We start from the raw sequence: 14,410 nt of genomic DNA, 5'->3' as shown, positions 1-14,410 counted from the left end.
GCACCCAAGTGGCTATTATAGTCACTGTAATCAACATGACTAAATATTATAAAGAAAACACCCATTCCAGGCATAAATACAGTGGTTTCCCTCTCTTAAAGGTATTTTAGTCAGATTTTTATCAATTCAAATAGTTGAAATTAAACATATAGCATCTTAGCAAAAATCTATTTCTCAAGCAATAATGTTACAAGGACTGTCTAGAAGTGGTCTGAGTGAGAGGCCTAATTGGAAGAGGCTAATGGGAGGGATATGTAAACTGAAAACTAGATGTTTTTGGCAGAGGTTTGAAACTCTTTGTTATCGGTCTATTAACTTAGATGTCACCAGCCAAAACTTCACCCATGGAAAACAAGCTGAAATTTCAAAAAAAAATCTTACACTTAATATAATTTCCACAATTTCACAGTATTATTCCAACCTCATTGTGTGGAAATTGTCACGAACCGGCTCAAAGCCCGTAAGAAAAGGAAGACAACGTGGAGATAAGGAATAACGAAACATATATTTATTAAATAAAGTAAACTAAGTACAATATACAATGGTGTGTGTAATCAGTAATCAGTAGTGTAAGTGAGTGTTTAGCATGCATGAATGTGAAAATGCAGGGTGTTGAAAGGTGCCAAAGCAAACAACCAAAAAACCACCAAGATACACAACAAAATCTATAAAGGTGTCTGCATGGAGAGAGTCTCCTCCATGAATGGGGAAGTGGTGTATTTATCCTGGGACACACTGGGCCCAGGTGTTTCCCATGTAGCTGACGACCCTCCCAACTCCGCCCACCGGCATCCTAATAAGGAAACAAGAACAAAGAGAGAATACGGCAGACAGAGTGGGAGGGTCGTCACAAAATACAGTACCAGTCAAAAGTTTGGACACACTAACTCATTTAAGGGTTTTTCCTTATTTTTTTACTATTTTGTACATTGTAGAATAATAGTGAAGAACTATGAAATAACACATCTGAAATCATGTAGTAACCAGAAAATTGCTAAACAAACTCATTTAAGGGTTTTTCCTTATTTTTTTACTATTTTGTACATTGTAGAATAATAGTGAAGAACTATGAAATAACACATCTGAAATCATGTAGTAACCAGAAAATTGCTAAACAAATCAAAATATATTTTATATTTCAGATGCTTCAAAGTAGCCTCCCTTTGCCTTGATGACAGCTTTGCACACTCTTGGCATTCTCTCAACCAGCTTCATGAGGTAGCCACCTGGAATGCATTTCAACTAACAGGTGTGCCTTGTTAAAAGTTAATTTGTGGAATTTCTTTCCTTAATGCGTTTGAGCCAATCAGTTGTGTTGTGACAAGGTAGCGGTGGTATACAGAAGATAGCTCTATTTGGTAAAAGACCAAGTCCATATTGTGGCAAGAACAGCTCAAATAAACAAAGAGAAATGACAGTCCATTAATACTTTAAGACATGAAGGTCAGTCAATACGGAACATTTCAAGAACATTGAAAGTTTCTTCAAGTGCAGTCGCAAAAACCATCAAGCGCTATAATGAAACTGGCTCTCATGAGGACCGCCACAGGAAAGAAAGACCCTGAGTTGCCTCTGCTACAGGGGATAAGTTCATTAGAGTTAACTGCACCTTATATTGCAGTCCAAATAAATGCTTCACAGAGTTCAAGTAACAGATACATCTCAACATCAACTGTTCAGAGGAGTCAGCATGAATCAGGCAATTCATGTTCGAATTGCTGCAAAGAAACCACTACTAAAGGACACCAATAAGAAGAAGAGACTTGTTTGGGCTAAGAAACACAAGCAATGGACATTAGACCGGTGGAAATCTGTCCTTTGGTCTGATGAGTTTAAATTTTAGATTTTTGGTTCCAACCACCATGTCTTTGTGAGACGCAGTGTTGGTGAACGGATGATCTCCGCATGTGTGGTTCCCACCGTGAAACATGGAGGAGGAGGTGTGCTGTTGTGGGGGTGCTTTGCTAGTGACACTGTCTGTGATTTATTTACAATTCAAGGCACACTTAACCAGCATGGCTACCACAGCATTCTGCAGCGATGCGCCATCCCATCTGGTTTGCTCTTAGTGGAACTATAATTTGTTTTTCAACAGGACAATGACCCAACACACCTCCAGGCTGTGTAAGGGCTACTTGACCAAGAAGGAGAGTGATGGAGTGAGGCATCAGATGACCTGGCCTCCACAATCACCCGACCTCAACCCAACTGAGATAGTTTGGGATGAGTCGGACTGCAGAGTGAAGGAAAAGCAGCCAACAAGTGCTCAGCATATGTGGGAACTCCTTCAAGACTGTTGGAAAAGCATTCCAGGTGAGGATGGTTGAGAGAATGCTAACACTGTTTTGGTTACTACATGAATCCATATGTGTTTTATCATCGTTTTGATGTTTTCACTATTATTCCACAATGTAGAAAATAGTACAAATCAAGAAAAACCCTTCAATGAGTCGGTGTGTCCAAACATTTTACTGGTACTGTATATAAAACACAGAAAAATCACATTTAGACACCACTGCCCCTTTAACTCCACTATACATACACATACTATATGCATACCATGTTTTTTGTGGAGGAGATCTCTGCGGTAGAGTTGCCTGTCTGTTTTCTGACCAGTCTCCCCAGCTTCGGAGGACTGGTAACACTGTAAAGAATCGAGTGGTCCCCTCTTATATCACCGTTGTCGTTGGTAACCACCAGAAGTTCATTCTGAGAGTTGATCTTCACTGAGCCTGCATAGAAAAAACAGGATTGTAAAGTAGGCATGGAACCTATGGAGTGGCTCCTTGAACGGATTCTCTGGATGCCTCCTCCTGATAGGCGTACCTTCTGAGCATGTGCGTCTCTGTCTGGCCAAAGGCATGTTGTACAAACTTCTGCTGTAACTATAAACGACATGACCAACGTTGAACATAATTATTTGTCTGTTGTAACGTTACTAGAATAACATTAGAACACAGACAGGCAGTCTAAGTAGCAATTTCATGTTCTTTTTTAGCAGAGGAGGCTGGTGGGAGGTGTTATAAGAGGACAGGCTCATTGTAATGGCTGGAAGGAAATTAATGGAATGGAATCAAATGTGGTTTACATATGTTTGATACCGTTCCATTTATTCCATTCCAGTCAATACAATGAGCCCGTCCACCTATAGCTCCTCCCACAAGCCTCATCTGCTAGGCAGGATATCTAGGAAGATTACACTATTGAAAACATAAACAGGAGGCAGACAAACTGAGAATATCACGTGATACGCTTTGTCGTTGAAGTATGCATAGATAACAGGAAGCATCACATACTGTATCACTATTAGAATGGTTTCAAGGGTGATTGGACTGCTTTACTGTATAATGTAGGACTATGCCACCTTCTTTATCGTATAACCGTAATAAACCAGGACTCTGACCAGTAGCCGTAATTACTGAAACATTAAGTATGACTATGATTAAGTTACTTAGTAGTCTACCACATTACCAGCTGGTACAGGCTGGCAGCTCGCACCGTGATCATTTGATTCAGTACAGGCTGAGAATGACTCTATTATGCAGCAGAAAGAATAAGGCTTTAGTAACCTGGTCCCAGATCTGTACGTGCTGTCTTGCCAACGCCTATGGTCACTGTCAGGCGAGTTGACAAGACAGCACAAACAGATCTGGGACCAGGCTAGAGAATGAGGCTTTAATTCTATTTCCTATTATGTTACCTGGGAACACCTTAAGTGTCTGGTTCAAGGTCTATATATCCATTTCCTGTTGTGTTACCTGGGAACACCGTGAGGGCATGGTTACTCTCCAGGCTGAGAACCACTGAAGATCTGACAGGGGTAAAGTTCACCCCATCATTGACCTGGAAGTGGAATCCTCCTGACAGGGCACCTGTGTTAATAATCAATCTTTATTAATTTATGGTGAAACAATCCCAAACCTTTGTTAGTCTTCTCAGGTGTGATATATTTCACTATCAAACATACAGTGCCTTGCTAAAGTATTTATCCCCCTTGGCGTTTTTCCTATTTTGTTGTATTACAACCTGTAATTTAAATGGATTTTTCTTTGGGTTTCATGTAATGGACATACACGAAATAGACCAAATTAATGAAGTGAAATGAAAAAAATAACTTGTTTCAAAAAATTATCTAAAATAAAAAATGGAAAAGTGGTGCATGCATATGTATTCACCCACTTTGCTATGAAGCCCCAAATAAGATCTGGTGCAACCAATTAACTTCAGTAGTCACATAATTAGTTAAATAAAGTCCAGCTGTGAGCAATCTAAGTGTCACATGATCTGTCACATGATCTCAGTATATTTACACATGTTCTGAAAGGCCCCAGAGTCTGCAACACCACTAAGCAAGGGGCACCACCAAGCAAACGACACCACGAAGACCATGGAGCTCTCCAAACAGGTCAGGAACAAAGTTGTGGAGAAGTACAGATCAGGGTTGGGTGACAATAAAATATCCTAAACTTTGAACATCCCACGGAGCACCGTTAAATCCATTATTTAAAAAATGGAAAGAATATGTTACCACAACAAACCTGCCCAGAGAGGGCTGCCCACCAAAACTCATGGACCAAGCAAGGAGGGAATTAATCAGAGAGGCAACAAAAAGACAAAAGAGAACCCTGAAGGAGCTGCAAAGCTCCACAGCTGAGATTGGAGTATCTGTCCATAAAACCACTTTAAGCCGTACACTCCACAGAGCTGGGCTTTACAGAGGAGTGGCCAGAAAAAAAGCCATTGCTTAAAGAAAAAAATAAGCAAGCACGTTTGGTGTTCGCCAAAAGGCATGTGGGAGACTCCCCAAACATATGGAAGAAGGTACTCTGGTCAGATGAGATAAAAACGTTTCTTTTTGGCCATCAAGGAAAATGCTATGTCTGGCGCAAACCCAACACCTCTCATCACCCTGAGAACACCATCCCCATAGTGAAGCATAGTGGTGGCAGCATCATGCTGTGGGGATGTATTTCATTGGCAGGGACTGGGAAACTGGTCAGAATTGAAGGAATGATTGTGGCGCTAAATACAGGGAAATTCTTCCAGAGATTTGAGACTGGTACGGAGGTTCATCTTCCAGCAGGACAATGGCCCTAAGCATACTGCTAAAGCAACATTCGAGTGGTTTAAGAGGAAACATTTAAATTTCTTGGAATGGCCTAGTCAAAGCCCAGACCTCAATCCAATTGAGAATCTGTGGTGTGACTTAAAGATTGCTGTACACCAGCGGACCCCATCCAACTTGAAGGAGCTGGAGCAGTTTTGCCTTGAAGAATGGGCAAAAATCCCAGTGGCTAGATGTGCCAAGCTTATAGAGACATACCCCAAGAGACTCGCAGCTGTAATTGCTGAAAAAGGTGGCTCTACAAAGTATTGACTTTGGGGGGAGTGAATAATTATGCACGCTCAAGTTTTCAGTTTTTTTGTCTTATTTCTTGTTTGTTTCACAATAAAAATGTGTAGCGTCTTCAAAGTGGTAGGCATGTTGTGTAAATCAAATGATACAAACCCCCCCAAAAATATATTTTAATTCCAGGTTCTAAGGCAACAAAATAGGAAAAATGCCAAGGGGGTTGAATACTTTCACAAGCCACTGTAAATCCTCCCTTGCACATGCAGTCTTTCTTTTTAGTTTCCTATTCAGCACACCCAACCTCAGCTGCCATAAGGGCAGAGGTGCAGCGACCCCTTGCCTTGAACAGGACTGAAGAATCTACAGCCATGTCTCGGGGCAAAGCTACACCCTTAATGATATTTATCTACTGTAGCATTCTCACCACTGTGCACAAACACCAGCTGTCCCCAAAGGATGTGTGTCTGGGTGAAGTTCAGGATGTGCCTGAAGGGGGAGCTCTTCAGGGCCCGGTGTCTGTTGTTAGGCGGGGTTTCGATGAACTCTAGGTCCTCAGGAGGAAAGGCACTGTCCTCAACACTCAGGTCATCTACGCAGATCTCTGTGACTGAGTTCACCCACACCTGTATGGGGGAAAGGTACAAACCCTGACAAAACATAGCATAACATAACACACACCTGGAAGTAATGGTGACACAATTATATCTGTGGAGTAGAGTGCTATGATGCCCTTGAATGATGTGTAGGTGGAAATAAATGTGGCTCATGTGCACCTCCTGGTGGACATTTTGGGCACTTCAATAAAACAGATTGAACTGTTGGATGGTGGCTCAGAAATGTGAACAAAAAATCTAGGATTATCTCTTTTGCCCAGATCATTATACTCCATAGGTCATTCATTTTCTTATCATCATACTCAGCTACTCTAAAGAGGTGTTGGGTAGCTGAGAGAATGTGAGGAATTCCAGGTATTTGATCAATTAGCCCTAACTTTATACTCTAACCCTCTGCACTTACACAATGATTTTCCATGACAGAAGTTGAAAAGTAAAAGATGTTGCCAAGTACCCAGTGATATAGTTTCCTCAACCCACCTAAAAATAGTATCCAATGACACATTTTCCTTATAAATCCCATCCACAAAACCATGAGACTAAAGCAACTTTAAGGTAACCTCATACATTCTCCACTGTACTCTGTTTTGGGCCAGTTTCTCAAGTTCCTTCCAATGTGTATTTCAGTTCTTCCATCTCTGTTATCACACACTAAACCACTCAACCTTAATATCCCGTTGGCTGTTATGACTGGGGCCTCATCGTTGACAGGCGTCACATGGACAAACACCGTGTAGTGTGTACTTCCGGATGTCGGTGTCGTTGGCCATGATGTTGAAGTTATCTGCCAGTGGATCACTTCCATCATGGACATAATAAATATGTCCCGAATCCACCTGAAACCACAGAAATGACCCAGAAGTTAGGAAATCTATCTGCCCAGTAGAGACACTACTCTCAACCCTGCTGGTCGAACAGGTTCTACATCAATCATATCCTCCTGAAGAAGATAAGAACTTACAGTAGATGACCTTCAACCTTTTACTAACCTGTTTGCGTGTGAAGAAATTAATGGCGAGTCCAGGAATGTGTGCATGTTCAACACATGGTGTAGACCTTACCGTGAAATGCTTACTTACAAGCCCTTAACCAACAATGCAGTTCAAGAAATGGAGTTATGAAAATATTTACTAAATAAACTAAAGTCATTTTTTGGGGGAAAAAGTAACACAATGCAATAACAATAACGAGGCTATATACAGGGGGTACCGGTACCGAGTCAATGTGCGGGGATACAGGTTAGTCAAGGTAATTTGTACATGTAGGTAGATGTAAGGTGGAGCTGAGAGAAGTGTCTGTTGTTGACCTGTATGACCTCCTTGGTCAGGGCCCTTCCTCCAGGGTCACTTTAATGACATGGAGCGGGATGATATCCACAGAGACCCTGGTGTCATGGACCTCTGATGCCGTTGGAGTTTGTCTAGGAGGAAAGAGCTCTGGTCCGGATCCACCTGAATTGAATGACATTTCAATTAAATCAATTTGAATTTCATTTCATTTTGAATTGCAAATAAAATGTTGGATGACGAGATGTGCATTTGAATAACAGAATATAAAGAGTTACGTGAGAACACTTTCCAGAGTGGTCCTCATTGGTCATATAATCCATTACCTGGAGGTGCTGGATGTGGCCAGTGTTGACATGCTCTTGGGAGAAACTCTCTGGTCCCCTGGTAGTGGTGATCTTCTCCCTGGTGTTGACCTATGCAGGAAACCATGGAATGGAGCCATCTTCACCGTGAACACTATCTCAGAGGGGAGGCTGTCCTTATGGGTTACCTGAAAAAAAGAGGTGAGATGAAAGACGTGAGATTACTTCAGTTATTTGGTGGTATTTGGGAAGTTTGGCGTTTTACAATAGCAAAAAGTAGTATCTTTCAGTTATTAGTTTAGACATCTCACTAGTGGGATTCACTAGATTATCTAAATAGCTCTAAGAACCAATCGTACACGTCTGTCGGAGACAGCCTTCGGGCATGTCATTACTTCGGGCATGTCATTCAGGAGGAAATTGAGAAAAAAGAGGCCTGTTCCCTAAGAAGTTTTAATCTGTCTACTTTAACACTGCCCCATATTGAATTGAATTATACGCATATTCTCCTACTGTTATAACGGCAACATAACAATAATGGTTCACGCAATGTATTATTACTATCTGACAAATGAATGTGTTTTGATCAAAACATCGAAATTCCTAGATGCAAGCAATCATATGCAACAAAAAGATTACATCGCTACTAACATATAAAGTGCTAGGCACTAATGTAGTGCAGTCCACTGATACATGGACAACATTATTGCACTAAATACATTTTCTTCCTTCAAAAACTAATTTGAAAAATCCTGCCCTTGAAACACATGCATTTTGTTATTACATACTGGTCGACATGCAAATTATCCTACTGCTATTCAGTTTTCACCAGTGACATATACTGTATAATCACTCAGCCATGAACATTATTCTGGTAAAAGACACAGTAGTGTACATCAGCCTACTACAGATGTCTAATCTTAACTTGATCGCTCTTTTGTCACTGAGAAATTTCCTGCTGCGTCAGGAAATTCAAATGAGCCTCATTAGTCCCTGAAAAGGAACAGTTCTCTTTCTCTCCAAGTGGGGGCAGTCGAGTCGTTAGGATAAGGGTGTCACGACTTCGGCCGAAGTTGATGCCTCTCCTTGACCGGGTGGTGTTCGACGTCACCGGTCTTCTAGCCATCGCCGATACATTTGTCATTTTCCATTTGTTTTGTCTCGTTTTCCCACACACCTGATTTTCATTTCCCAATTACTGGTCATGTATTTGACCCTCTGTTTCCCCCATGTCTTTGTGTGTGATTGTTATTTGTTCAGGTCGGTATGTTCCGGCTGGTTTGTACCGGGTGCTGTTTATCACCCAGGTTTTGTGGCAACCGTTCTTTTTTTCTTTTTTTAACTTTGTGCTGTCGAGTAAAGTGCGGTGTTTCACTCATCTCTGCTCTCCTGCGCCTGACTTTATACACCAGCTACACCCACCAACCTGACAAAGGGCTTGCAATCAAAATCATTGTTTCTTGCTCACTCGCTCAAACGCTAGGCCTAGGTCCTATTACTGCAACATTCAAATGTACAAAAATGTATTCAGCCATACACATCAACAACCGTCATTTTATGTACAGTAGATAGACATCAGTAACCGTCATCATTAATAGTAAGATGGCGCCGAAGCGGAAGGCAGACGTTTTACTTGCCCCCCAACCGATTGTGTTAGTTTATCTGCGTCGTTTGTAACTTATTTTTGTACATAATGTTGCCTCTACCGTCTCTTATGACCAAAAATAACTTCCAGACATCAGGACTGCGATTACTCACCACGGACTAGCAGAATCCCTTTTCTTCTTTCACAACTCTGACGAGCTCCAGGCGGAGGATATACAGCTCCCTCGGGAACAGGCCCCGACCACAGTGATCTGTGTGAAGAGGAGTCTGAGAAAGAGAGGCAAGGAGGGCGGGCTGCCTTCTGAGGAGTCTGAGGCGATTGAATAAATCCCCACACCCCTCAATTCTGCTAGCAAACGTGCAATCTTTGGAGAATAAAATAGATGACCTACGCGGAAGATTAAACTACCAACAGGCCATTCAAAACTGTAATATCTTATGCTTCACGGAGTCGTGGCTGAACGACGACACTATCAACATACAGCTGGCTGGTTATACGCTGTACCGGCAGGATAGAAAAGCGGCGTCTGGTAAGACACGGTGCGGCGGACTACGTATTTTTGTAAATAACAGCTGGTGCACAATATCTAAGGAAGTCTCGAGCTATTACTCGCCTGAGGTAGAGTATCTCATGATAAGCTTTGGACCACACTATCTACCTAGATAATTTTCATTTGTATTTTTCGTAGCTGTTTACATACTGTACCACCACAGACTGAGGCTGGCAATAAGACAGCATTGAATGAGCTGTATTCCGCCATAAGCAAACAAGAAAACGCTCACCCAGAGGCGGTGCTCCTAGTAGCCGGGGACTTTAATGCAGTTTTACCAAATTTCTATCAGCATGTTAAATGTGCAACCAGAGGGAAAATAACTCTTAACCACCTCTACTCTTCACACAGAGATGCATACAAAGCTCTCCCTCGCCCTGCATTTGGCAAATCTGACTAAAATTCCATCCTCCTGATTCCTGCTTACAGGCAAAAATTTAACCAGGAAGCACCAGTGACTAGAACAATAAAAAAGTGGTTAGATGAAGCAGATGCTAAGCTACAGGAGTGTTTTGCTAGCACAGACTGGAATATGTTCCGGGATTCCTCCAATGGCATTGAGGAGTACACCACATCTGTCATTGGCTTCATCAATAATTGCATCGATGACGTCGTCCCCACAGTGACCGTACGTACATACCCCAACCAGAAGCCATGGATTACAGGCTGCATCCGCACTGAGCTAAAGGGTAGAGCTGCCGCTTTCAAGGAACAGGACTCTAACCCGGAAGCTTATAAGAAATCTCGCTATGCCCTCCGACGAACCATCAAACAGGCAAAGCGTCAATACAAGACTAAGACTAAGAATACAGCACTAACACCAGCACTAACAGCACAATACAGCAATAACCCCATAGTGCCTGTGCCCAAAGATACATCAACCACCTGCAAATATGAATTCATACAAGATGACCTGAAGCCTGCATGTGGCCTACAAACACCGCTTCCAGCTCGCCCCTGGCAGAGATTTTTTTAAATATTTCGATATTCAAATCATCTTGCTGCAGGATTACTTTCCTCCTTCGACGAGAGAGTTCAAATTAAGATTCGACATCTGTACAGTTCAATAAATTCACATAGCTCTGACAATTCCACCTACGGCCATCAGAGAGTGGTGTTCAATCACTAACTCCATGGTGATTCACTTATGTTACACTGTATAAGACAACTGGATATACTGTAATATGCAATATTAAGTCTTCGACAGTAGTGAAACACTTTATATTTGAAAAATATAACAAGTATTTGATGTTTTGAGGTATTATACAATTTAGGGACATATAAAACAACAGTAGATTTGGGGAGAAAACCTATTTTAATCCCATAATATAGTCTTAAACATGTTTGTGTTTTGTAACAGAGGGGCATTTTCATTTGTGGTGACTCAAAGTAGCCTGGTAAATTTCAAAACGAGAGAGGGAGCGAGAGAACAGCTTAAACAGGCCACTGCACAGCACAGGAGGTTAAGACCAGCGTGACCGTTGACTTATTCAAACTTAACACAACGTAACGCAGGCCTCGGCTGTATCCTGTGATAGAGAGAGAGCCCAGTGTGTGTCCGTTATAGACCGAGTGTTCCCTCCACAGTCAACACCGTATTAGTCCTTTAGCTGTGGCACGAGAGAGAGGAATGTTGGTGAAGGTGAACATAAACATGGATGCAGTTAGGCAGTAAGCTAATGTCATTTGGCTGGGTGAGAGCCAATTGTCAGGTTGGGTACTGTACTGTGGCAGCGCAACATAAAGACTTAACGTTCAAATGAATGAAGATGTATTGCATTGGAACGGATGTAGTCAAGTGGCTTTATGAAAAAGGAACGTTATCCTACACAATGACCTAACTTCAACCTCTGATACAGTAACAGCTCTATTCATGGACGTGTGTGGATGAATGAAAGTTCATAATCTAACAACTCAAACTAGCGCCTCTCCAGATCGATGCAATGCAAATGTCTATGTAAATGTGGGGAAATCACACGGCTGTGAGTGCACAGCAGACACTATTTGTGGCCGTTCGCGTAGGCTAAGAGATTGCATAAGACACCCCTGACTGCTGCACTGAGGCGAGGCCAGAGCTAAGTGCTACAGTGCCACAGAATCACTCAGTCTGGGGATTTTCCAGCATGGAAGGCAGCATTTTATACCACAAAGAATGTGTGGTGGATGAGAGGCCTTTAAAGAACTGTGATTACACAACTCTGGAGGAGCAGAGGAAAAACAAAGACATTAAACACAGCTGAATGTTGTTTAAGATCAGCAATCTTTCCGTCTTTATAGACGACCGTCTGGCCTGCACTTTGTTGCAATGCAATATTTGAGTTCTTGTAATCTTCTGTTGAAAAAGTTTACAATGACCCATTTTTTGGGGTCTGTACTTTATGCAGTGCTTGAGTTGTTGTAATGTAAGAGCTTCCCGTAGAGATCTGGAAATCTCTCAATGGGAACAGCGAGCCGAGAAGCCCTACTTGAAGATTCCGGGTGCTCATTGGAATTCTTTTGACATTTGATCTCCCCTTTCGTCTCCCCTCCTCCCTTCATGCTATGTGATGCTGAGACCAGCTGGCACTCTTTATAGAGGACGTCTCTAGTTATTAGATCTCTCTAGTCTAACTAACTTAAACTTTGTTTGCTCTGGGTCTGAGTCACAACTGCTTTGTCTTACACTAGAATAAAGAGAGTTAGGAGATGGAAGGTGGGTGGAGAGAGGGGGCTGCTTGCTGCTTTATCTAGCGTGAGCGGATGAGCCGCGCTGATTCTCTCCTGGCTGTGTGTTGTCTCTCACTAGACCAGATCACTCAAATGCATGGCGCTCTATAAATCCCTGCTTGCTTGCCCACCCACCTTGCCTGCCTGCCTGCCTGCTTGCCCACCCTGCTCTGACTACCTGCCTGTTCTCTCAGCAATGCTCTCTCTGACTGCCTGCCTTTCTGCTCTTTCTGTCTTTCTGCCTGTCTGCCTAACTGCCTGCCTGCAGCTCTGGAGCAGGTTAAGTTAGTGTGTTGAGTGAGTGTGGACCTCTGATCAGAAGGGATTAGTAATCAAAGCCCTGGAGGCCCCATTCTGTCTGTTTCCATGCATGTCTCCGGCAGAGAGGTGCTTCACTAGTCCTCAGACGGGACTGGAGGGAGTCTGTGGTAGATTAATCTAATCCCACTGATGTCCATAGTGCACTGTGGCAGTGTGGTACGTATGTGGTGTAACCAGAGAGGGTGGCAGAGGAGGGAAGGAGGGAGGGGGGCCCCGCCCTTTGTGGCTTATTGAGAAAACACTGTGTGTCCCCCAAATGGCGGGACATAGCCACTGATGGGTGGAGCCAGCGGAGTGGATACCCAGCCTACTATAACTCTCTAATTGGGACTTCTCCAACTAGAACTGAGATACAATATTTTTTTTCAAACCCTTCACTGTGTGTGTGTGTGTTTTTCTCACATCAAAATGTTCCCCTGGCCCCTACAAAGACAACTGCTTTTACATTGTCCAGAACACTTACACATGGTGCACACCCATATAGACAGATTGATTCCATTTCCCTAAGATCAGCACCTCAGCTGAAGAGTGACATGGAGGGACAGGGGAAAGGAAAGACGAGGAAGGAAGGATGGGGAAGAGTGGGGTGTTAAAAAGTATCGCCAAAAGTGGACGAGAGATTTCCACTTGAACACTCTGTTTTTCAAACTCGACTTTCAATGTTAACAGCGCTGAAGTGATCTGTTCATGTGGTCACTTGAAGAGTGCTTTGCTCACGTTCTCAAGCGCCACTTAGATGCATCTGACAGGCCCCGAGCACAATGGCTGACAACAACGGCTGTGCTTACTAATGTTCCAACCATTTGGCCCCATTTCCACTTTCTTAGGTTGGATACATTGTTAGAAACCTCAAAGGAAAACAGTCCCAGAGAGGCACTGCCTTCAACCCCTCACTCCACTATTCATAACATTCCTCCTCCACATACCTCAACCCAAACAATGAGAAACGAATTATGGCCATTGGAGAGCCTTTCAGCCCGTGCACAAACAGAGCCATCAGCCAACAATGTGCTGCTTGGGTCAGCCCAGCAGAACGTGTTTCATTTTTAAGCACAGAACACACCAAAACGGTGTCCGTTTTATAAGAACTCCTTCCAAAGATTTGTTCCCCCAAAAAATTATTTTTTATTTGATTATCCATATTTGATTATCCAGCAACTCTATTCCGTTAGATATTTTGGGAGCACTTATTCATGGCTCTGAAGAATTGGGTAACAACATGGTAATAACCAGGTCATTGTTCTTCTTGTTACTGGTTACTATACTAGTAATTATCATAGTTATTACTATGTTGTTACACAATTATTTAGAGCCATACAGTAAGGTGGATAACGCTTTACATTACAATGCCTTTATTACTGTGTAATTACTTGTGTAAGTGCAGTGTAACAAGTATTGCGCTCACTACTTCACTATGGCTGTCTATCTCTGTATACCTCAGCTGGTCGACACTGGTGCTTATCGCGGCCTCCACAATACACAGCCTGGTGAGTCAGGGTCTGAAGGTATGATGAGTGTCTAGTGAGATCTGGATTTCATGTTCCCTTTGGGCAGAACCGCTGCTACCAAACACGAAAACAAGTTCTTAGAACTCCTTATGGAATCACATTTGATTATCCGTCAACTCTATTCCACGAGGTCGTTCATTGTGTCTGTCTGTCTCAGTGTG

General features: G+C 42.6%; 1 protein-coding gene and 1 long non-coding RNA gene across 3 annotated transcripts; both read right to left on the bottom strand.

Moving 5' to 3' along the window:
- Positions 1 to 486: 486 nt before the first annotated feature.
- Positions 487 to 6,800, bottom strand: LOC139543643 (chondroitin sulfate proteoglycan 4-like). Of its 2 annotated transcripts, none has more exons than XR_011668741.1 (3): positions 2,827 to 3,030; positions 2,560 to 2,732; positions 487 to 793 (listed from the first exon to the last, which is right to left on the bottom strand). XR_011668741.1 is itself a non-coding variant. In XM_071349931.1 (3 exons), the coding sequence occupies exons 1-3, from the start codon at positions 6,118 to 6,120 to the stop codon at positions 2,548 to 2,550; spliced, it is 642 nt and encodes a 213-aa protein (XP_071206032.1). In that variant the 5' UTR covers positions 6,121 to 6,800; the 3' UTR covers positions 487 to 2,547. The 2 variants fall into 2 exon arrangements, 1 of the variants encoding a protein (XP_071206032.1); XM_071349931.1 differs by lacking the exon at positions 2,827 to 3,030 and adding exons at positions 3,759 to 3,872; positions 5,778 to 6,800 and having other exon boundaries at positions 487 to 2,732.
- A 91-nt stretch (positions 6,801 to 6,891) lies between these two features.
- On the bottom strand, positions 6,892 to 9,416 carry LOC139544636 (uncharacterized). The gene is made up of 3 exons (XR_011668905.1): positions 9,317 to 9,416; positions 7,580 to 7,746; positions 6,892 to 7,418 (listed from the first exon to the last, which is right to left on the bottom strand). It is a non-coding gene; the product is annotated as an uncharacterized lncRNA (long non-coding RNA).
- Positions 9,417 to 14,410: the final 4,994 nt, after the last annotated feature.

The sequence above is a fragment of the Salvelinus alpinus genome, chromosome 18, assembly GCF_045679555.1.
Source record: "Salvelinus alpinus chromosome 18, SLU_Salpinus.1, whole genome shotgun sequence".
NCBI classification, from domain to species: domain Eukaryota; kingdom Metazoa; phylum Chordata; class Actinopteri; order Salmoniformes; family Salmonidae; genus Salvelinus; species Salvelinus alpinus.
The sequence above is the reverse complement of the archived record's forward strand: the minus strand, read 5'-3'. Positions and strand labels throughout refer to the sequence as shown.